This window comes from Temnothorax curvispinosus, unplaced genomic scaffold (assembly GCF_003070985.1).
Source record: "Temnothorax curvispinosus isolate PA1 unplaced genomic scaffold, ASM307098v1 QBEX01003408.1, whole genome shotgun sequence".
NCBI lineage: Eukaryota > Metazoa > Arthropoda > Insecta > Hymenoptera > Formicidae > Temnothorax > Temnothorax curvispinosus.
Genome location: NW_020213188.1, coordinates 892,457 through 917,065, shown reverse-complemented (window position 1 = coordinate 917,065; position 24,609 = coordinate 892,457). Strand labels below are relative to the sequence as shown.

General features: G+C 40.9%; 3 protein-coding genes across 3 annotated transcripts; 1 reads left to right on the top strand and 2 right to left on the bottom strand.

Annotated features, from left to right (window-relative positions):
• Positions 1–827: 827 nt before the first annotated feature.
• Positions 828–13,476, bottom strand: LOC112452518 (E3 SUMO-protein ligase RanBP2). Its single transcript, XM_025012774.1, has 13 exons — positions 13,256–13,476; positions 12,162–12,387; positions 11,885–12,061; positions 11,505–11,817; positions 10,991–11,295; positions 10,806–10,903; positions 10,606–10,726; positions 4,093–10,311; positions 3,704–3,937; positions 3,017–3,373; positions 2,283–2,593; positions 1,846–1,971; positions 828–1,744 (listed from the first exon to the last, which is right to left on the bottom strand). The coding sequence occupies exons 1-13, from the start codon at positions 13,325–13,327 to the stop codon at positions 1,691–1,693; spliced, it is 8,613 nt and encodes a 2,870-aa protein (XP_024868542.1). The 5' UTR covers positions 13,328–13,476; the 3' UTR covers positions 828–1,690.
• A 4,092-nt stretch (positions 13,477–17,568) lies between these two features.
• Positions 17,569–20,374, top strand: LOC112452442. Its single transcript, XM_025012642.1, has 6 exons — positions 17,569–17,811; positions 18,003–18,143; positions 18,246–18,443; positions 18,588–18,761; positions 18,867–19,374; positions 19,725–20,374. Exons 1-6 carry the CDS (start codon positions 17,569–17,571, stop codon positions 20,324–20,326), a joined length of 1,866 nt encoding a protein of 621 aa, XP_024868410.1. The 3' UTR covers positions 20,327–20,374.
• Positions 20,375–20,431: 57 nt separating this feature from the next.
• On the bottom strand, positions 20,432–24,457 carry LOC112452443 (GPI transamidase component PIG-T). Its single transcript, XM_025012643.1, has 8 exons — positions 24,072–24,457; positions 23,650–23,827; positions 23,182–23,413; positions 22,937–23,104; positions 22,563–22,860; positions 22,245–22,397; positions 21,817–22,063; positions 20,432–21,704 (listed from the first exon to the last, which is right to left on the bottom strand). Exons 1-8 carry the CDS (start codon positions 24,256–24,258, stop codon positions 21,449–21,451), a joined length of 1,719 nt encoding a protein of 572 aa, XP_024868411.1. The 5' UTR covers positions 24,259–24,457; the 3' UTR covers positions 20,432–21,448.
• Positions 24,458–24,609: the final 152 nt, after the last annotated feature.

Genomic DNA, 24,609 nt, shown 5'->3' with positions numbered 1-24,609 from the left:
GAGATTGCATCTATTTCTGTCTCGTGCAGGCACCGTAAATTTCACACATCTTTATACAGTGTGTGTCCAACAAGAAGCAACACAGGGAGCTTTTCAGCAAGCGACACTAGTCGACACAAACATCGTTCTATCTTTCTTTTCTGACAATGAGTAACAAAGATAAAACGATACTTGTGTCGCTTGCTGGAAAGCTCTCACATTTTTATATTAAAAATTATTCTCCTCGAAAACCAATGCAAATATAAAAATGATGAAATGTTCGTCATAGCTGTGTATTTTTTTTCTTTTCCATAAGGTATTATCAGTTCGCGATAATAATTCGGCTACTTTATTGATAATTAAGTGACTAAGATACTTTTGTAATAAATTATTTATCTGTTACTGACGTATTGCATTTGTCGTCAGTTCAATATATAGAACATAGTCAAAGGTCATGTTTTTCCGTTATGTCTAGTCATCCGCTTTCAACAATCGTTTTTTACAAATTGTTCCTTTTCCCTTTAAATAGAGAAAATAGCATAAAACAGTCTGTGCTGCAGACTCCACATTCTTGCATTTGTATCTCCCGGAACAGTAGAAATTTTATTTAGATCGTACGACTTTTATTGTCAGAATGTACATATTTCGCTACAAGAAAATTTTCATATACATGCAGCTTTTGTTACAACTGTGAGTCTTTAATTTACGATAGGTACAGAGATTTGATTTGTATTCGAGTCTTACAATAAATCTACCTCGCTAATGTGTGTACATACTCGGGTATAGTTGCAGGATTAATACAATGTGGGAAAAACGTCACTTACCTGAGAAAATATTTTCTAAAAGAAATATTTCGATCAAATGTTTAATATTCTTACGTTACATGTTACAACACGTTATATCGATGATGTATACATATTTTTTCACGCGACAATTCCTATTTCAGTCCAAGATATACAATTACATTTTATCATGTTAAGATTACGTGGTATTTACAATAGCTGTTAATTTGAGTGCTGCAACAACTCTTTATTGCAATTCAATCGAACGCAACCATCGACCATCTCCTTTTCAACGTAATAATTAAATTGGTAGAAAATTATCAGCATGAATATTGTTGTATTTGTGCTGTTATCTTATTAATAATCGTGAGCATGTAACGCGTGCTTCTCACCGAGATTTCTGCAAACGTCTACTTAAAAATATATAGTTTCGAGATAGTTACTGACAGCTTTTTAAAAATAGTTATCGGTATAGCTACGGAGTGCTTTCATTGCAAAGTAGAAAGCGATTTTCAGTTTTGGCACATATTATATTTATTTAAAAAAAAAAAGAGGAGACTTTCTTATATAGACAAGTATTTAAAAAAATGAACAAATTAAACATCGTGATGCTTCATCTATTTTTTGTGCAATCATTATAAATAAGATATTTCTCGCAGAACATAAATTATTACTACGGGAACTTGCACCTGTTCGCGTGCATACATAGACAATTGTACTTATCAAACTCCGTGTGTCTCGATTCTATAAAAAAAAGAAGAAAAGAAAAAAGAAAGCTATAAAAATGTAGCGATACAATTTTACCTTACTTATTCTCACAACTTGAGAAGAGCGACAAGAAACAACCCGTTTAACATTTACGCTAAAGTAGGAAGGTAATGAATTGTGTAACAACAGCCAATTAGCAGCTACTTATTAGCTAAAGATCTTCATTCTGCTTCTTGATACTCGACGACACCGGCTTGCTTCGCGCAGTCCACTCCCTGCGAAGAAACATCTCGTCTTGCATTTTCCGCATGTTTTCTCAATCGTAAAGTACATGCGTATAATATAATCTCTAATCTTTTGGTCAGGCTTTACTTACATCTTCGAAAAACGTATGCATCTGTTGCGCTGCTTGCACCGACGAGAACACTGCCCTCAGAACTCTCCTCTCTGGAGGTTCCAAAGCGTAATCAATCCCGCTCCAAATACACTCCTTGCCTTCCACCTTCGTGATAATACAAGAATAGTGAGTAAAAGGAATATCAATACATTAGCAAAAATGTACGCAATTCCCTGCATATTGTTAATCTATGTCAATATTTAATTCCAGAAAAATATGAGAATACGATACAAACATTTAAGTATATAAAATAAAATAAAACAATAGCTTAGAAATTCGCACGTCTTGCATTACTTGTCGCGAAGAAAAAAGAAGCTTCATTTACGTTATTAAAATTAGCAGAAAAAAAAGAATTCGCAGTATATCTCATACGTATGAATACAAATATATCTCATGTGTATGAATACAATTATTACCCGCATCACTGTATCCATGCTGATGATGGTGTTGCTCGCATACTCCTCCGAGTCGTCAAGCTTCAGAACGATTCTTTCCGCGTAGATCTCGGAATCATAATAGATTGCCAGGTTCCCTAAGCCCACACTTTCCCACTTGGTGTCGTTAGGCCATCTCGCGAACACAGTGGCACGTTTCTCGATTATAGGAATCTCATGATCGTCCTCTTCGTCCTCCTCCTCGTCCTCTTCTTCCTCCTCTTGCTCCTCCTCTACGTCGTTGCCTCGGTCGTGCTCTTCGCTGTCTTCCGTTTCGCCAATGCATCTTTCACCTATGTAAATTCAGATATATTTTCATGTGTTATTGCTTAAATTCGATTAGAGTTACGTGTGGATTTAAAAAATTAAAGTATGTATACATACATCTTATTAAAAAGCATGCGATATTTAACACTCGTAGCAAGTCTTATGAGTGTCGTAAGACATAAAATATCAGATAGCATTATTTTGTTTAATTTCGAAACATACATATACTCTCGTATGTATATTATCTCGTTTTATATAATAGATAGGTACGATAAGTGTCTTTTATTATATCTTCTATTTAAATCCAAATACAACGTACAAACATTAATTAATCGTCTGCGTATATCGAAGAAAAAATGCTTAACGTTGTGCAGGTAAAGCAGTAACGAGTACAATCAGCAAACTGTAGAAGCGTTTACAACTTAATAATCTCATGAGTTAACTATTACCTTCAGTAGTTCTCTTATCACGTAATTCTTGTTGAACGTTATCAATATGCGCCTTGAATTGTCGAGCTAGATCGGGCGATTTGAATTTGACTGCTAACTGTTCGACGCACGGTTCCTGCTCGGCGTAATTCATGCCGGCCCACATCCAAGCCTGGTCCGACGTGGAGAGCGGATGGAACTCTACGTCGGAAGTGATTAGGAAGTTGCAAACGACCTTGTGTACTTGTTCCCGGCGCAGCAGCAACCGGTAACTGCCGTGGTCCGCGTGATGCAGGATCTTCATCTCGCCGACGCCGCGCTCCTTCCATTCCTTCGTAGCATTGTCGTATCTGTACAACTTGGCTCTGTGGCAGAACACTGTAAACGAATAAAAGAACAGGGCATGAAGAGCAGAACTTAGAAAACAGTCAAATAATCTCAAAAGTAAACGACAATATTACAATCTGTTCTTAAACATAAGTTGTCTTATCGTTACTTGTATTTACTTAATGAGCTGAATAATTTTTAGAAAAAGTAATGAATGAATGTCTTGTTGCATATTTTATTACGTTTGGCTCGATATGTTAGATAAATCAAACTTTATTTAACATTGATTTTCGTCGCGGAATATAGAATTCTTCAAATAAATTTTCCCGAAATAAAGATGAAAGATTCCAATTCAAAATAAGCGAAGATATCTAAGGCTACCTTTCTCCTCATCTTCTTCGCCAGTTCGGACTTCGATGGCATCTGGTAAAGGTATAATAGGTTCAAAGTGAGGATCGTGTTCCTGCTCATTATCTTCGCCATCGTCCTCTTCATTATTCTCCTTTTGCACGGAATCTTCATATGATTTGTTTACATTTGTCGAGCTATTGAGTGATGAAGCGGATTTCGAGCCGAACACCGATGATCCCGCACCAGCGAATGAAAAGTTAGGATCTGAAAGAATTATCAGTTCGAAATTAAACATACTGAAAAAGTTTTACGCAATCAAATAGAAAAAAATATTGTTGAAAGTCAACAAATTATTGCCGTGAAATAACTTTAGACATTCAATCTGATTCGCTTGAATAGCAATAGGTTCTTTAACGTACCGACTTTGAAGGCCTCCGGTTGCGCCGCCGCCGCAGCAAGCACCGAGAAAGACACGTCATTCACTGAGAAGATGGAATTATTCTCGTTTTTCTGGATGTCATCTGACGGTTTCGTGTCGAAGACAGTCGACGTTGGTGTTGCACCGAAAACATTCGTTATTGTCGTCGTACCGAAGACGTTCGCCGCGGTCGCTGCCGTCGTCCCGCCGAAGATGTTCATCGTCGTCGGTGCCGTTGTCTTGCCGAAGATGTTGGTCGTCGTCGCTGCCGTTATCCCACCGAAGAAGTTCGTCGTCGTCGTCGGTGCGGTTGTTCCGCCGAAGATGTTTGTCGTCGTTGTAGAGCTACCGAAGATGTTTGTCGTTGTTGTAGTAGAGCTACCGAATGGCAAAGTATTGTTGCTACCGAACGTCATCTTCGAGAAAGGCGTGGCGTTAGCGCCGAACACCGAGTTAGAGGACTGATTGGATGTGATCGACGTGGTGACTACGGTTGACGTCTTCAAAATGGAATTCGCTGTAGTGACAGTAGCGGTGGTCGTTTTTGTAGCGGTGGAAGAAGAAACGGAACCGTCACTGCTGCTCTCACCGAAGATCGACATTTTCGAGGCAACGCCAAAGAGACTCTTCTCAGAATCGAAAGTAGGCGTATATTCGAAACTAGGCGTTTTGAATACAGATGTCGTCGTTTGAGCATTAGAGGGACTACAGATCTTGAAATTCTCAAGCGAGGTATCCGTCTCCGCAGTTTCGTTGGTACCGAACTGAGGATTCATGCCGAACGAAAAAGTCGTGGTTTTCTTATCGTTGAACAGTTTCAGATCGCCGGTACCAAAGCTCATCGTGGAGCTGTCGAAGTTGGTGGAAGCAGCCGGAGACTTGAACGTCGCGGGGGATGTCGCGAAAGAGAATCCATTCTTCACAGACGCAGATTGTGTTACGCTCTGGGTAGTCTCGCCGGTACTCTCCGGATCGCTCGACGATCTCGAGACGATTTGCGATTGCGTTATCACTTTCTGTTCCTCAGGCACGGACTTCCTCGTCGAGTCTTGCCCAGCGTTGTCTGGATATAGCGCTATGCTCGGTTTCCTACAGCCTCTACAACCCGGACAATCTTCCTTTTGCTTGTAAGCGTAGAAGTTCTCTGGAAGCTGCAACTTTAAGGCGGCCGCTTTCTCTTCCGGAGTGACCTTCGCCTCGTAGATAATCTCGATATCCTTGACTGGTGAACTAGTCATCTTCGTCGACGTTTTCGTCGTGGGTTTATCCATCTTATCGCTGCTAATAGTGACAGCCGATATCCTGGCGTCGTCGACCACTCTTTTGAAATCCGCTGCGATTTCAGCCGTCTTAAAGCGGCAAGCAAACTGCATGTATTCAATCTCACCCTCGCTGTAATCCGCAGTAGTCCACAGCCATGTTTTCTCGTCTTTCGGTGTGAACTCTATGTCAATGGTCAACATATGATTCAGGCATAGCTTTAGTACATGGTCCCGACGCATAATCAGCCGCAATTTGCCGGTTTCTTTGTGACATAGCAGTTTGATGTCGCCTAATCCACGTTCCTTCCATTCCTTCACCGCGGTATCAAACCTGAAGAGCTTCGCTCGATGACTGTAGAGCACCTCCTCGTCCTCCTCGCCGGTTTTCACCTCGATCTTGTCCGGCAATGGCACGATCGGCGAGAAGTGGACATCTTCACTCTCCACCACCTCGTCCTCGCTGGTCTCACCGCCACCGCCGGGCGATTTAGCTGGTGACTTGGCCATAAAGTTAAAGCCGAAGGACTTGGTGGGCGAGCTCAGCTGGAAGGTAAACGGCGAGTCACTCGTGTTTAACGCGTAGCTTTTTATCGGCATACCGAATACGAAGTTGGTGTCTGTGGTCTCCTCAGGTTTGGTTGAAGTCACCGTCGCGCTATCATTCACACTCTTATCCTCCGCCTTCGGCATGCGAAAACTAAAACCGGTGCCAGTCGTTTCCTTGGTGGTTTCCTTGGTGGTGTGCATTACTTGGGGAATGCCGAAGGAAAACGTGGTCATGGACGTTGCGCCAGGGGATGCGTTCAGCTGGAAGATGTTGGCCTGCTGCGGCTTAGGCGGCTGTGACGGATCCTTGGGACTGTCGCAGGCGACGCAGTAGGCGTTTGTCCCGGAATTGACGATGTAACATCCCGTGCAGGTCCAAGAGCCGGCGGGCGACTTGAACAGCTCCGACAACGGTGGTTTGCCGGAATCGACGGGTTTGCTAACGACCGCAGAACCGCTCTTGTTCGCCGCCGAAGGCGACGGAGCTTCGCAGGCTACGCATTTCATGTCCGTGGCCTTGTTTCTAGTGTAACAACTGCCACACTCCCAGGAACCGGTTGGTGGTTTAAACAATTCCGACAACGGCGGTGGTTTCGTTTCGGTGGCATTTTGACTTTTGTTCTTGCTCGATGACGTTTGAGTCTTTTTCTCGAGCTCCTTCGCGACTTCGCTCGGACTACTGCCTTTAGCTAGCTTCTGCTGGCAGCTCGACACGATGTTGTAGAACTGTGTTGCTAGTTCCGGCGTACTGAAAGTCGCGGCGTGTAACGACCAGGTCTTACCGGGTTCTTTAGCATCTCCCGGAACGGTCCAATTGACAACTGTAGTGCCACTCTTGTATGTAAACGCCATATCCAGCGGAACTCCATGACTATAGATCTTGGAACTTGCGTCATCCGTCAGTAATACACGAAGCTTGCCAGATTTCACGTTTAACAATAGCATCAATGGTCCTGTACCCTTGTTCTTCCACTGCATAGTATTGACGCATTGACATTGAAGACTCGCTGTTCCGACAAATAATCTCTGCTCATTTTCTGTTTGCGGTCGCGTTTCATCGGTGGATCCCTTAGTGGCGCCGGGTGGCGGCAAACGAGGTCTCCTCAATGTTGTAGAATTCTGACCGGTTGTTGTGGGAGTGGCAAACATCGGTGATGCATTGGAGGCCAGGCTCGTTAGAACAGACGACTGCGAGTTCGTCGTCGGAGTCGAGGCAAAAACGAAGCTTGCAGATGGTGTTGAAGCGACGCTTGTTGCAGTAGTGGTCGTAATTTTCGTCTCGGCTTTACCGGTTGACTTGGTGAATGAAAATCCGCTGAACGGACTAACTTTCGGCGGTTCTTCGATCTTCTTAAAATCACTTGTTTCTGTGTCGCTAACTTCCTGAATAATAGGTTTAGAACTGAAAGAAAATCCTCCTAGTGTCGTGCTAGATTTTGATTTGTCCACTTCCGTCGTTGAACTTATTTTAGCTTGTTGTGTCGATTGTGATTTCTTGGACGCGTCTTTGTCACTAGAGAAAGCTTTTTCGCTAATTTTGGACACCTTTTCCGGAGATGCGAGTAGGCTAAATCTAGCCTGATCAAAGGACTCTTTAAACATCATCGCTTCTTCCACGGTTTTGAATCTGATACAAAGTTTCTCCAGCTTCACTTCCTCATCGGCAAAGTCATTAGCGACCCAGAACCAGGCCTTGTTGTTATTCGTCATGGGACTCAATTCCATATCGGATCTCAGCATGTGATTCGCGCAGATCTTCAGGATCTGATCGCGACGCATCAGCAAGCGCACCTTGCCTTCTGTGTTGCGCAACAGTTTTACGTCGCCGACGCCGCGCTCCTTCCACTCCTTATCGACAAAGCGGAACAGCTTTGCTCGGCCGCAATATAAAGTGTCTTCATCCTCTTCACCGGTAGTGACTTTCACCTTCGCGGGTAATGGTATGACAGGCACGAAGTTCGGTATCGGATCGTGCTCCTCGCATATTTCCGTGGATGTATTCGGTGATTCAACCGGCTCGTAGATAGGTTTGGTGATATCAGTCTTGTCGTATATCTTACTACTAGTAGCATTATCTTGACCGCCTAACAAAGAACCACTGCTTGTCGTATGCGTCATTGTGACAATAGACGGTGACGTTGTTAGATTGGCGTACATCGGCGGCACATTGATGCTGGCCGGGGTTACATAGGTAGAGGTTGGTGGCAAGTTGACAGTTGTTGGTATGGTTGCTTGCAAGGGCATGGGAATCTGATAGCAATGCGGCACATTGGAAGATGACGATTTTGTTGTCGTCATCGTCGTCGTTATGGGCGTAGTGGGGAAAGTGATGGCTGCTCCACCTTCTAGTCGGTACTGCGGTGGTATGGTGACACTTAGAGTCGGTTGAGTAGACGGCACCGTGGTCGGTAGCGTGTCAGATGTCGTGATGACCACGTTTACAGGAGGTGCTTTGTTCACAGGTGCATCTTTAATAATCGTCGTGGTGGTCGTAGCCGTCGTTGCTGTCGCTTCGGGCTTGGTCCGTGATGGTGTTTCGATTTTCTGCATTAGCGATATCTGCAACGACGGATTCGTCACGACTGTCGGCATAAGATCGGGCAGCTGCGAGGAAAGCGTCGGTGCAAAGAGACCTTGTTGCAGCGGATTGTCCGGCACTTTTGTCTGATTAGGATATAGCATTGGCATCGGATAGACGGTGTGCGGATACAGGGACGATATGGTCGCCTGAGCGTTTGGGTCAGTAAATGGTAATCCTCCCTGATAATACTGGAACGCGGAAGGATACATTAATGACGAGTAAGGGTGCCGAGCATGTTGCGGGGGAAATATGTTACCGGAAATCGAGGACACTGGCACGGTCGGTTGATTCGAATAGGATAAATCGACATATTCATCGTCGAGGAAGTCTTCGGAATCAATAACAGGGTTCACATTCTGTTGCTGCTGTACACGCTGCTGCTGCTGCTGTTGGTGCTTTTGAATCTCTTTGCGCGACTCAACCACTTCCTTTGTTAGATTGTCCACTTTGTCATTCAATGTCTTCATATGCGTCATCATGTTTTTCATTTGTTCCATCAGGTCCTGTATCTCGTTGTCCCGGGACTGCATAATCTGACGTATCTGAGCATCGAGACGCTCCGGGCTCGGACGTGCCTCCGCGCGGTTCTTCGACAGATTCAGATGATCCTGCAACTTGCACGGTGTACTGGCATGTTTCGGCGTACGATGAGTGTTCCTCTGAGGGGTGCTCAACATATTCGAACCACCGGTCAGCGTCGTCAGCATCGGCAATGTCGGATTTGTGACATGATCCACGGCACTGGGAGGGGGTGAATAACTCTCGTCGGATATACCGTCGTCATTCCTACTTAGTTCACCCCTGCCTAAATCTGGATCTATCCTCTTCAACTCATTTTCGATATCAGTGATGTGAGTGCCGAGCTCAGAGTTCAGCGGATGTTTGGGATTCGTGCCCGGACTACGAAGTCGGTCGAGCGTGAGGTAGTAAGAGTTCTTCGCTTTTGACAACATTATGATGTGCTGCGATCGCATCTCCGACGTTAAACTCTCCCGAGGCGTGGAATTCACTATTTCGTCCGCGAAGATTTTGTAAATCTGTGCCAGCTGAAACGATGCTTCCGGGCACTTAAGCGCCTGCAGCGCGTCGATTGCCTGCTCATACTGTTTGTCGCGTACGAGTCGTTGGGCCAACAGCAACTTGCCCTCCTCAAGAGCGTTCGTCAGCTCGAAATTGTTCATTTCTTTGCCCTGATAATTGAATAATTTCGATGGAGACATACGTAACGTTTGATTGTTCTGCAGTCTCTCCAACAGCGGTAGAGCGGCGGTCCAGTACAGCTCGGAACGTGCCTCCCATCTAGAGATGTAGCCATTCGCCTCATCTTTCTCCTTCATCGTCTTCGCACGATAATGGAACATGCGCGCTAGATGCACCAATAACACTGGATGCATGCCATGATTACCGATGCAGCGAATGATTTCCAAACCTTGTTGCAATTCCTGTCGTAACTCACCGATGTCACCTTCTACATCTCGTTTGGAGTACATCTTATATGCCGCTGACCACCATTTCTCCTGATTACTAGTGGACAGTGTCGTGGTAAGATCGATAGGCAGTGTCGGCAGTTTCTCTGGATTTATGAAGCTACCGAGTTGCTGTTCTTCCAAAACGGCGGATGAGCAGAGTATTGCCACGTTGAGGAACGCATCGATATCGATAAGACATAGGCTGTCGGGTGCCGCCTGATTCGTATTGAATACCGAAAATTGTAACGCTGGGAACACACGCGAGGTCTGATCCGGGTATGGAGCGTCTTTGTGTTGAGGCCGATTTTCCATCCCAAGCCAAATTTGATGATGCAATGAAGCAGGCCACACCTCTTGTGCGACTGCAAACAAAAAATTAAAATGCCTCTATTGTATTTTTCTTTATTGTAACATTATTGTTTTCTATTGGTATTTATTTTGTAGATTGTTGCAGTTATTGCAAACTTAGGAGTTCTAAGTAAAACTCATTTATTACTTGTTTGTTATTTAATACAAATTCACACACAAATAGTATTTATTATAGTATTATTAATAGTATTTATGTATTGTATGCAAATGGATGGATTACGAAACAAAATGTTTGACTACCCTTGCATATTTCAATAATCAAAATGTATGAAGATTAATAAACGTACTTTGGCTGTAAGTCCTTAGTTGATTTGCAGTGCATATACGTAAAGGTGGATCAGGAGCTGAATGACAGCAAAAAAATGAATTCCTCATATAATCGATATGTACCCTGATCACAAAAATTCTCTGAAAAAGAAATTGAACATTAAATGTACATCAGGCTAGCATATAAATTGCCAGAATCTGTATGAAATTCGATTTGTACCTGATAAATACGCTCTCTCCAGTGTCCCGTGCAAAATTTATCAATTCTATCCATCAGCTTTTTTATGTCATCCCTGGCATAATTTTGAAGAATGTAACCTAATAAAATAAAAAATAAAATTATTAGTAAAGGTGTTTACTAATAACAATTCTTACAGAATAATTCTCGGTCTCGGTCTCGCGTACCAGCTTGGCAACATCGATATGCTGCCTCCATAATCCATACATTGAATTGATTCTTAAATCCATCATCTTCTAGTTGTATGCGTATACGATTTTCTAACGGAGCTACATGTAACGCAGTCAACAACAGGGGCGAGCACAGTCTTCCCGTTTCGTTCCAACTGCCTTGCTCGCGTTTCGTTTTACGCAATAGCAAACATGCCAAATGGAAGTGCAATTGACCCCACATGTGCGTAAACAAGTGCTCCGTGAAGGTGTGTTGCTTAGAAAAGTTTTTCGACTTCATCTCATTTAGATTTTGATCAAAACTAGAACATAATGTTCGCTTCATGAACATATTATAAAGATAAATGCATATAGAACAGGCAAATGCAATTATTTTGTTTGTAAAATATGTGAGGTACATTTTATAAATATTATACATGAAAAATTTCAGCTAGGTTTATTACTGTTCCATCGAATGTCAAGTTAAAAAATACAATTTAGTTTATACAGATGTGTCGTTCGATATACTTACTTAAATACTGCCTGAGTTGCCTCTGGAATGCTTTTCTTCATTTCGCCACCTTGCTCCTTGAGACATAATCCCGCATATTTATCAGATACGGATATATAGAAAAACCAGAAAGACCAATCAAGGGATTTAGTCTCTTTACACTTTGTTAATAATTCGTACAGCAGCTGATACCATGCAATGCTGTCTCTGTGAGAAACAGTGGCCTCTACACTGATGGCATGTTCATAAGCTTTATCCAATTTGCGTTCCGACATGTAATAATTTAACAATTTGATACGAAGTTGCACGTCAGTCGGTCTCGCAGCCAATTCAGCTGGAAGATTTCACACATTAATTTCAAGTTTTTTAAACCACTCTATCAATATTAAGTAATTACTCACATGCGATAAGTGCTTCAAGATCCTCGCTGCTGTTGTTCGGTTTCTCTGTAGTCAAAAGCTTCTCTTTTAATTGAAAAACTATCGGGTGATGTGGAAATAGTTTGTCAGCTCTTTCTACCCAATACTTAAGTTTATTAACGTCCATTCCTATGTCCATGTCAACCAGTAGTTCGCATACTAATAATAAACCAAAAAGAAAAAGAAGATTAAATGTTATGAATGACATGAAACTACTTCAAAGAACAATAAGAGAAATGTAAAGATGCCGGCTTCTCACCTTTCAAGACCAGATCGTCTTGCCTCCCCTCGAGTTCAAGGGAAACTTTGTACTCATTAAAAGCTGCTTCCTTTTGACCAAGAGCCTCGTACGCTTGACCCAACAACTTATGCGCACCGGGAGAATTGTCTCGTATTTCTAAGTAATTAAATACATATCTCTTCGTGGATTCATAATCACCTACTTGATAATACAGTTTGGCAATATTGTAACAACGAAGATTTTTCTGTAAAAAGAATCAGATACCAAAGAGTTTTAGATTCAAATCCAAAAACAAATATCGTTTGAAAACGTATGTCACACACGTAATTTAATAATAAATTAAACTACATTGATATAAAATCCTCATATCTAGACAGGTAAGATTCAGATTACGTAATCATTGTTATAAAACTTATTAATATTAATTAAATACTTTGTTACTACTAATTAAACAAACACAATAACTTTTCATATTCTTATCTCAAATTATATCAAATATATTAATAAAAATGTTAGAGAAAAGAGCTAGAAATTTATTTATTAAACTCTGAATGGAAAGCATTTCGAAATTTCAAGTTACAACTTGTTTTTCATCGCAACATTCGCAGCGAAAATCTAGCTCGAAAAATAACAATCGTTAGGCCATCATCGCGAGGACAAGTTTGCGGCCGACGGTCGTGTCAGGTGTCGGGTGTCGGGTCAGGTAAACAATCAGCTAAGCTGGACAAGAGATCCGGGATCGAAGTTCCACGATAGACGGATCTACGCCGAGATATCAGCCGATCGACTGCCGTCGCGGTATCGATAGCGCGAGGACGTTTCCCGCGAAAATTCGCCATCATGATACGCTCGCGTGTATTCTCAGTCTTGCGTGGTCTTGCGTGATGACTGAGATGACTCAAGGTTTCGGTCCGGTGGATTGAGCGGCCGAGGCCGAGCGATCGTCGCCCGCGGTATCGAACGCGCCCGCTCGTCGTCGGCATTGATATCGGTCGCGAGATTCGCAAGCAGGGACGAGCCGGGAAGACTCGTCCGGCCGTTAGCCGCCAACGTCGGCAGAGGAAAGAGAGAGACGGACATATATATAGAACGTTGCGCGAAGGTAACCTTACCTCGGTCTCATTCCGCAGTTTGCAGAAAACGTGCTGCACGTGGCGGTCTACGTCCTTCTTCGAGCGGAACATGGTGTCGGCCGGACGGGATCAACCAGCCGTATTTTGCTTTTTCTCGCACCACTCGATCGTCACCAGTTCTTCGTCTCGCTACTCACACACTTCGAAGCGGCTCATGGCCCATCACGCGAATATCCGTTTGCAACGCACGTATCTCTCTTTCAAACGACACCGTCGAATCCAATGCCGCCAACCGCGACGATCGTTAACCTAAACTTCCCCCAGGCGAAGTTCAGGGCCGACAATGCGCGAAATGCCCGTATCAGACTACGGATTGGGATTGAGATTGGATTGAAATTTGACCAATCAGAGCAAAGTTTACTAAACCTGAGATCAGTTTTCTCTGTTCTGATTGGCCTAGTTTACATCGATCACTTGATAGGCGTATTAGATAGTAAATAACTAGTAAATTAGTTTGATTATTGGCTGATCAGTTCAAATATACTATTTGATACGCGTATCAAGAGATCGGTGTAAACTAGACCGCTCAGTGAACTGCAAAGTAACAATAAAATGTGATTGGTTTTTACCTTTGGAGCCAACCAATCACACTTAATTGCTACTTAAAAATATTGAATCATATGAATTTAGAGGTCTTGGTGCTGACAATTCCGATTAAATTAAGCTAATCAATTTAAATCAATCAGAGTTGATTAAAATAATCTTCAATCTGTTTTTAATTTTGTTTAATTTATTTTTCTTTTTTCAAAGTCAAATGCTAGGTCTACAATGCGAGTCGTAAAGTCGTGAGTCGTAAGACGTGACCAATCACGATCGAATTTGAGGAGAATAATCGACTGTGCGTGGTCAATTCTTACGACTGCGACTCACGACTTTACAACTCGCATTGTAGATCTAGCAAAAGTATACAATCAACATACAATCATTTCATTTTAAATAGTTCAAGTTGCGAATGTGGAAATAGAAATAGAAATAAATTTTTCAAATTTAAATTACATATTCTTTAAAATGACTTTATATTGTCCTTTTATCTAAAAACTACGTATATAAAGTATTTCTTGTGTGAATTTTGCTTAGAATAGATCCGGGAATAATATTGAACGACACAGACTAGATATAGGCTAAGTTGATAATCTAATTAAATTACCATTATGAACAATAAGTCGAAAATATTATTAGATATTTTAAATACCAACTAAATAACACTAATAATCATGAATAATCTGAACTTTCTTTGCAATAAACATTCAAATTATATGCCCGATTTTTACAAGTGAAAGATATTTCAGTCGCCATTTTGTTTTCTTATATTTGGTCTCCTGACGCCATTTTATTTAACCATTTCATCATTTAATACGCAGTTATTGGTGCAGTAGGCTGCAGGTAAGTCTTATATATATTCTACTATTTAGTCAACAAGAACTAAATCTTTAACTTGATTGTGTCGATGGTATAGTAAACGATTATTCTTATTTTGTTTATTTGTATTTAGATAACCATATTATATTCAAGATTACAGCGAAATAAGGTATATATAAAGTATTTACTTATCTAACTTAATTTTAGCTACGTGACATAACCTATACAACTTCAACCTAACCTATCCTAACCTAAATGCGATCTTCAATTTTTCACTTCTAGATTATATCACCTTGATATGTTACTTTCTATAACTTCAAAGCCATTTCTTCTTCCAAAAGCGTTTGATTATATTAATCCTTTTTCTCTCTTTGTAAAATTATTTTGCTATCTTCAACAATGTGTTGTTCTCTTCTTTTTTCTTTGCGAACAATAATGATCTCTGTCTTTATGGGGACCTAGGATCAATGTACCATTAATTTTTAGTAACAACGGCAATTTTTTATTATAACTTCTATCGCAAAAATAACAATTCGTCTTATTTCAAAAGTATATATACATAGTGATGTATGTACAAGTTGCTGTTTGTTAGCCACATAGTTGTTTCAGCTTGACTAGTCGCTTCGCAGGTTTGAAGGCGCTCAATTTCCATTTATTTATGTATCTCCGAAATTCTCGACTTGAAATAATTCAAGTCGACGTACATACCACTAAAAATCATAATGTGAATGGAAGCATGTTGATAAGCTGTTTGATTAGAATTAAGAATACAGACTATACAGAGGACTGACTAGCTCTGCTCGTATAAGAGTTGCCTTCTCCGCATTCCTTCTTTTTTTTTTCATCTCATCTCTCTATGAGATACACGTGTTTTACTTTAGACACGAGAAAAGTGCGCTTTTTGCATTCTCATGCGCTCGAAGGAAAGTGATAGCGGTAATTATTATTCTAGCTTTATTTTTGCAAGTTTAATCGCAAACTTTACAAAATTGTGACGTGTAGAATAATTTGGTAAACATGGGATCGTGTTCAGCGCGTAAAAGAACCAAGGGAAACGATTAGACCTTCGTTCTCGTGCGTCCTTTCGTTGAGCAATGCAATCGCTCAAGATAATAGAGGCTGGATTCGGGGAGCGCGCTATTAGCGCTATTTGCTTGTTCTATCCTTGTTTTACACCTGATGAGCGATAAAGACAGAATGATGCAATAGCGCTAATAGCGCGCTCCTCGAATGCAGCCAGAGAAGAAAAATCGCATTCGCGCGCGCGGGCGCGAATGTGAGTGTATGCGTGCACGAGGGGTTTTTCTTTCTCCTAAAATTTTTCAAGCAGGACGCAGGCGCACCGGCGAATACATGAAACTGCTTAGTGCTCCGGTATCGCGCGCTTCCTTTTGTTCTTGATTCTTCCTCGGCGTTCCTCCTGCGTTTATCGCCGCCGTGAACGTTCCGAGGATCCCAATGTCGAGAATCGTCCGGTAGAAATCGCGTCCGGTCCTCGGTGGTGAACGTTCTCGCCGAAGCGACCCCCGCGACGACGCACGTATATAGCTTCCTCGGCGCGGTGAGAGCGGTGAAGCGCGCGCGTTGGCGTGACGTGCTTCGCCATCTTGAGTCTACCGTGTCTCGGGTCTCGGGCGCAGAGTGCACAGACTGCACAGTGCACAATGCAGTGTGCACATCGCAGTTGAAGAGGAGGGGAGAGGACTCCTCCTGTCAATCGACGGAAGCCCCTTGTCGTTGTCGCCCTGTCGTGGCTGCGTTCGCGCGGTTTCACACGCGCGCGACTTCACGGTGGGACTTGACTGAGTTGACTCGTGCCTCGTGCGATCATCCGCGGAGCCGGGGCCGGGGGGTTAATCGACTCTCGATAAGGGTGCGAGTGTCGCGTGCTCGACCGCTCGACGGCGATCGACGATCCCTGGGATCCCCCCAGTCGGGGAGACTTGGCTTACCTTGGTTACCTCCGCGCCATTCTTCTCAACTCGGGTCGGTCAACAACGACGTTGAACTTTACGAGGGAGAGAAGGAGTGAGAGAGAGAGAGAGCGATTCGGGAGACGAGATCCTGGGAGAAGAAGGTTCAGGGAACGACATCGACACCAAGTTTCACGTTCCAAAAATGGCCCTCGCGTTCGCTCGCGACGTGACGGATACGTGACAAGTGTCGCGCGAGGTCGCGTCGCGTCGTGAAACTTCGCCCCCAACGTCCAAGTCGCTCTCCGCCCTCCGGTTTCGGTTCCTACTTCCTACGTCGTTGGTGTGACGACGGGGATTTTTAGCGGGCAAGCGCAGGAGAGAAGATAGATAAACACGAGTGATCGTGGTTGTGCCATCGTGTGACTACTGGTGACTACTGACTCGGCAGTTGGGAAGTCGGGAGTGCCGGAACTTCCTGGAACGCCACGATGTGCCGTGATTGAGTTTTGAGCCCAGCCCAGCACAAGCTCGCGGATAGCTCGCGGAATCGCTAGGAGAAGAAAGGTATACCCGGATTGCGCACGGCCACGTTCTGCGGTTGTTTTGGCATTTTCACGCTGGAAATTGTTGTCATCGTAAGTCATGGTTGCTCCCATACTCCCGTCGCGCGACGGGCGACGTGTCCCTCTAGCTTGAGCGAATAGAGAACGCCTCTTCGCAGTCTCGCATCTTGACGAGACGCGCACTACGTGATAAAATGTCACTCGTCCAGACCCGCCCTCCTGAGAGACGATCCCCGTGTACGTCGCTCTCGAAAGTCCCAATTCTTGCGGAACGTCCGAGTTAAATAAATACAATGATTCCGGGCACTTATGGTCTTACAGTCGAAATATTGATCTGCACAAGGACTTTACGACTTTGGCGTAAATGACTTAACGAATTGGCTCAACGGGGTAAAAGGTCACTAACCTGTACGAAATTCCGCAGGGTCTCTATAATTCGGCGGATGTATTTTAAATGGGGAATAAAATCGAGGACTTCGGAGGTATGAAGCTCTCGGCGATGCAAGAGAACGATAGAAATGAGGTAAGGGAATCTGGGAATCGAGTTTCGAACAATGCAATCATGATGGACAACGCTACTAATGATAAGTATGGAGAAGACAACAGCACATTAGAGAGGGAGGAAGGTTCTATGGTGTCCAATCTTCCTCTTCTGTTCGCTAACGGTTATCCCACGTCCCTGGAGAAAATTACTATGGTACATTAATTATACTGTTTGTACATTTTTTTGTTTTATGACATATATATATATAAAATTGCTTTTGTAATCGTACAAAATATTTTGTAATCCGAGAAGCTGTGTCCCAGGATAAATAAAACTATATTGCGCTATATTACCAAGCTACATTTTGTTTGTGAGTCAATGTGTCAACAAATACTATTCCACAGGCGCAACTGGAACGCTTTGTATTGTTTATGGTCCATTGTTCATTGGGCCATGACACCACTAAGGTTATCAATAAGCCTGAGTGGTGGCCTCAAGACGTTAAATTCTCAAGTCCGCTAACGAGACCTAAGAAGCTCAACGATGTAAGCAACCACTAAAATATGTCTCCGTCTGTGAGGCATCGCGTAACCAGCCAATCAAGCCCTGCCTTTCGAAAAGTGCTGATCCAAAAAATATCATTTTAGAACTGGATGGCAAACCTAAAGAAATTGGTTTTCCGATGTTACACGTATCACAGAAGCGAATATCTGTTACGTTTTTGTTCCTATCTAGCGCAGTATCCTCACGATGAATTAGAATACGTTAATAATTGGGATTCGACGACTAGTCTGTATCACAAAAGTACAGGAAAGCTACTAGTAACATTTCGTAATGAAAATATGGTGTGTACAATATGCGTGTGTATACATATACGTATACGTATACGTTTTACTGATGTACTGACGTAGAATAGTCTGACAAATACTCCTAGTTGTTTGCTCACTCCCCTTGATTTAATAAATGAAAAAAACTTTCTTCGCCTACAGCATTATGACAGAAAAAATGATAGCCCTCGAAGAACATTGTTATCTCATAATGCATCTTCGTCGGGCAGTGGAAACAAAGCGAGACAAGCCCCCATGATGGTTCAACCACCATGTGACGATATCTATCTTTGTGACAATTGCGATGCTGAATTTGTAGGCCTCGCAAATATGAAGGTATTAATATTAGGTGTATTGTGATTCGTTCTCTCTGCCGAAACTAAAACCAATATGCCATAAACGATATTTAACTAATATTTTCCTATTTGCATGATTCTCTAGGAGCATGAAAAAATATGCTGCGAACAAGAACATGGTGGTGGTAGTGGCTCGCGTTCGTCCACTCCAGACTTGTCTATGGTCGAACCTGAGCTACAACAGGATCAATTTCTGGAATACTTCCAGTTACAATCGAGTAAGACTGAATCTAAATCGTCCGGTGTGAAAAAGGCGAGTGCTCCTGATGGTAGTATCGTTAGACGAACATCTGGACGTGTTAGGAGTTCTCTTAACTTCACGAGATTCGCTACTATCCCATTCTCGTCGCCTGCCGGCATAATGCTAACAAAGAAATCTAAGGCTATGACTGAGGAAACGCAGCAAGAACGATTAGATAGAATAGAGAGGCATGTCATCGCGCCAATATTGAGCGATTCATCTAGACCAAGATGGCTGGACACAGAAGTAGATAACGATAGATGGATAGTGACGTACAAACAAAATCGGGATAAACTGACTGACCATTATGTACATCAATATAAATTTGTGAATTCCTGTAAAAGCAAGCCAAGTATGTATTTTACTTTACGTTTTGATATAATTTTTGCTAGACATAGACATACAAATTATCACTAAAAAAAAGAAAATAGAGTACTGAATATAGAGTATTGAAATAGGAATCTTTTTATATTCTTTGTTCTGTTTATCTAACTCTTTATACTACTCCTTTTTGCATAGAGCGATGCATTCTGCTTTTTGCATTGCTCTATGCAAGTAGGAGAAACAAAGAATATGCATGTTTGACTATACTCTTATAAATAGAGGAATAAAGATGGGACTGTACATTTTATTAAAAATAGTATTACATTAAATCTATTGATAGATTTTAGGAAGATTATATAATCCATATTTTCTCTTCAGTGCTGAGCATACCGTCGCAATTGCTCTACGCCACATGTCGACCTATTTACGTTGTTCTTACTCGACTGAGTGAGGAGCAAATTGATGAATTGAAAAAGGACCCCTCAAAATATCAGTGTCCCCAGAAGAGCATCAATGTGCGGAAAGTTTTATTAATGAGAAAAGCAGGGCCGGCTTGCAAAACGAAATCGAGAAAGACAGCTCACGCGCGAAACGCATCTGTGTCTTCGAAACGAAAAGCACCGCTGGAGGATGACGTAGATCCGACCGTTGAAGAAGAAGAAGAAGACAACATTAATACGTCAACTAAAGAAGCTTTAGTCGCGCTCGCTGCTGTAAAATCATTTATGGATAATTCAGAGATTACGAAACCAGCCAAAGACAAAAAATGTCCATCACGCACGATAATGTTGATCGATCTCTGTTCGTCCGATGAAGAAGAAAATGATTCGAGTACTCGCGATGAGAACAGAGATCCCATGAGTACCGCGGAGTCATCGATCGCAAAGTCTTTCTTGCGAAAGCTGTCGCCGAAACAAACTTTACTACGCGAGACCCTGCATTTACCCCGCACACTCATCGACAGACTGGTTATTGAATAGCGTATTAAACGAAGATAACAGAAATAAATATCGACTGTTAATATTTGGAAAAAAAGGATGCGTATGCTTTTCTCCGATTTTAGCACCGTAAATACTAAATCAATGTACAGTAAGTTATTACTTATTATTTTATAGGCGATGACTTACAATTTGTACATGTGTTATGTTTCTTATATTTATTATCCTAATTATTGATACAATAGTTGAATTTACATTAGGTTATCATAAGACTGTTAAGATTTCGCGACTTTATCTAAAAAATTGTATCACGAATAGAACGGATCGATCGGATCGATGTAGTCAGATCACATTCAATTTGAACTGATTTTGGAGTGTCTCCCATTATGTATAAAAGAAGAATGGGATAATAAGAATTGAGATAAAAGAAAAGTAATAGAGAAAGTACGGTAAAAGAATACACTGGAACGTTACATAATACTTTTAAACAATAAGCAATTAAAATTGATTTTTCAACTATGATTATGCAATGAGTCGTAGCAGTGATTTAATGCATCATTAAATTTACATTGTTGTTAGGTTTCCAAACATGTGCAAGTAGGAGATGATGAATAGTTAACTTTAATTGCTTTTTATTTACAAATTCCTGCATCTTCAATATTTGATTAGTTATTTTATCTCGATTGTTATGTTACATTCTTTTAAACTTAATAGGGAATACTCCCTAACCTATCATGTATAATTGTATATGATAATTAAGCAATGCGCAGCTTGTTATCTTGTGAAAATCTACTATTATAGTATTAATATAAGTTTTTATTCATGTATATAAATGGATAATTTAAGTAGAAATATTTAAGCATACAGTACGGAGCAAGTTATGTGAATGCACTACTTATTATGGCAAATATTACAAAATTTTACAGTATCATTGGTTAAAAATTAAAAAAAAATTGTTGTTTTATATACAGGTCCATTTTCTGCTAGGAAAGAAGTTCAGAGAGATTTTTGTCTCACCGTAATGCGATAATCCCATATAAGTAAAAAAAAATTTTGCATCTGTTTATTAAAAAATTGTTTATTATTCATGGGAAATACATGAATATATTTATTCGCAAGAGAAATACAGTTCATATGTTTAGAATACATACGTTCGTTTACAATTTATTCTTGTTTTTTCTTTGCTCCGAATATCTTTCCTAAGAAAAAGGAGAACAGTTTACCTTTCCAGTCCTTTTCGATGCGTTTCAAAACCAGTCGCTTCGTGGAAATGTTGTGAAGTGGGCCGAATGCTAACGCGACAGCTGTACAGGCAAGGCATATAACATTGTAAGGCATACTGAAGTCAGGAGTCGGAAGACTAATAAGCAAGGACTCTGTCCGTAATTGTACTAGATAATCATCCCTCGAAGCGTTAAAACTGTAAGTTTAATCATCGATAATTACTTCAATTGTCGCCTATTCTGCTTATAACAACGGAAAAATAACAATTGGTAAAAGAGAGATATTTGCTAAACTATATATAAACGAACCTTGAAGTAATTGTACTTCCATCGAGCGGAAGAGCGGTGTAATTTCTAGCTATGGGTAATAAGGCTGTAACTATAGCTGGTCCCATGTAAAAACCGTGATTAGCGTCCGGCGGATATTCCTGCCATTTGAGGAATAAGTAATCCATATCGATAGTGACTTTCGTTACTGAGTGTGGTGGCAGGCGCAGGATTAATTCTAAATAGTACGGACTTTTCCTCTCCCTTCCAGGTAAATACCGTTGCGCCACTGTAATAATACCATAAAATGTACTGACATTTAACCATGTTGTAGAGTTTTCATAATAATAAATACTTCTTTTGTAAATTTTAATGATCGCCTAAATCGTACGCACGTTTCACAATAGTGAATAAATTTATTAGCAGCTACGTTTACATTATTTTACATTTATTACTTTGTGTTTACTTACATGGACGAACTTGTTGCTCATTCCAGGTTATCGTAATGGAATGTAAGTAAACCAGCAGGTACCACGGAATATTTTCCAATAAGATTACATCTAACGCCTGCCAGTGATTGTTATACAGTTTAGTTACTAAACTGCCTCTTTCTTGGCCGTATCCTAAGGAATTACGTAATTGTATATGAATTTATTACTATGTGGATATATAACATTGATTAATAAATTCAACCTTTTAAAATTATTTTTCAAATTATGCATTATGAATGTATGATATATATGTATAACAAAGTGGATTTATTTATAAAAGCCTTCTATAGAACATACCGATAATATATCTATTCGCATAGAGGATTGAAGGATAATTTATAGCGTTACTCTTTGGTGCACTATGTACGGCAGCAATATTAAATATTCCTCTGCTGCTATGAGCCCTGATATCATATACCGCTATTTCATTTTGTTGTCCACCACGCAAGCTAACAACTTTTGCACTTGGCGGTGGTGTTAATTCATATATGTGATTCGTATTGTTGCCCGATATATCCACATAAATATTACTTAATGTTGCAAGCGGACATGCGCCTTTAAGACCCATTCCAAAAAATTTTCGTATTGACCAATCCTGTGCGAATCGGAGACGTGAATAATCGGCGAGTATTATAATTTGTAATACAATGACTTCATATTGATCGACTTACCTGATTTGTATCTGCCATTGTATCGTATATCAAGGAAACGGTTTGTCGCAGTTCTAAAGATGGCCTTGTGCAAGATGCGTCGCGACATATTGACCGAAAATGTATTCCAATGGAGTGGTAATTTGTATTGTGAATATGCGCAGAATTTAACAACGTAGCCAGACCTCTCTAGAAGAAAAATCAGATGTTTGACTAGGTAATGAATCAATTTACTTGTAGCAATATGGGAAGCAATGTGCGAGTACCTTGGAGTTGCAAGGCAACAATTTTTTAAATGGCGTTAGATTCTCGGTACAAACTATCTCTCTTGGTAACGATGAATAACGCAAGTGACTAGAATTCACTGGTCCATCCGTGACACCAGTGGGACGGAAGGTAAACTCTGGCGACATGCTATTGGAGGCGTCAACAAAGTTCAGAGATGCACAGAGTAATCCAGCTAAGGCGTTTGTGAGACCTTTCCATTCATCGTCTATGCTAGAAAAGAAAACTCACACGTTACATATTACTGTTTTTATAACTTTGTTTCTTACTCAATAAAATTTGTAACACAAGTAATCAAATTTATGTTTGACAATTCAGGCTACAGCGAGATATCGAAAAAAATTCAAGTCGTGATTACTGATCTCATATTCAATCACCTTATAATATAACTTCTGATATTTATCGTTTGTATAAAAAAAAGTATAAAACTTCAGGACTATATTTCTCACTTTGTTATATCCCTGTTAAACCAGGCAGTTACTTCAGCACCAGGTCCAGCGTCGTAGAACGGATATCCCCACTTTTGATAATTCCATAAGCCTTCCGTTAAAGTAACATGCAGCTCATCAACATTATGACGGCCTATGATCTCACCCAATCCCCTTGGAAAAAGATGCGAATGTTGAACTAGAATTATTATCATTTGTTAATAACAAATATCTCAAGCTTGTTCAGCAAAAAAATAATTTCAATTACTGAAATTATTATCTACTTCTTATAGGAGTAATATATAATAGCATGTAGGATCTTTTTGTAAAAGATTATATTAGAGAAAAATTAAGTATTAAATATTAGTTATTGTCATTTTTTTTATCATTAAATAAATATCAAGTGTGTAGAAAAAAATAAATAAAATTTGTCGAATACCAACGTGTTTCTACATGGTTCACTGTCTCCCATATCGTAGTAAATTGAAAGTAGGCATAGACGTGATTACTCGACAGAGGCTTCAGCATTAATTCCTCGTCAAAAAAGTCGTTATACGCATTATTAATATTATTACAGGTCCCGATACTAATCAGGCCGGTAAACAATACGAGTACGTGCGAGGTTATCATGTCGCTTTGAGGTTAGGTCGCGTCAACTGACTGCTCACTTGAATCTTGAATCAATTTATTGCACTTTCTCGCGCGGCGAGTAATCATTCGAATATGACATTTCAACGATAGAAAATCATGCTGTCCCTTAATCGGCTGTGGTCCAAGCCGAGTGTTTGTTTGGCGCACGTGTCACCCACCAGTCGATCCAAGAACTTCAAATCAGGGCTGTCAGCTGTGCAGTAAATTTCAACATAATTTACTGACAATTGTAATAATTTTATTTTTATTTGTTAAAAATTTTATATAATTATAGTTAACAGGTAAAAGATTCATATGTGTTATATGTATTACTGGTATTACTAATCATAA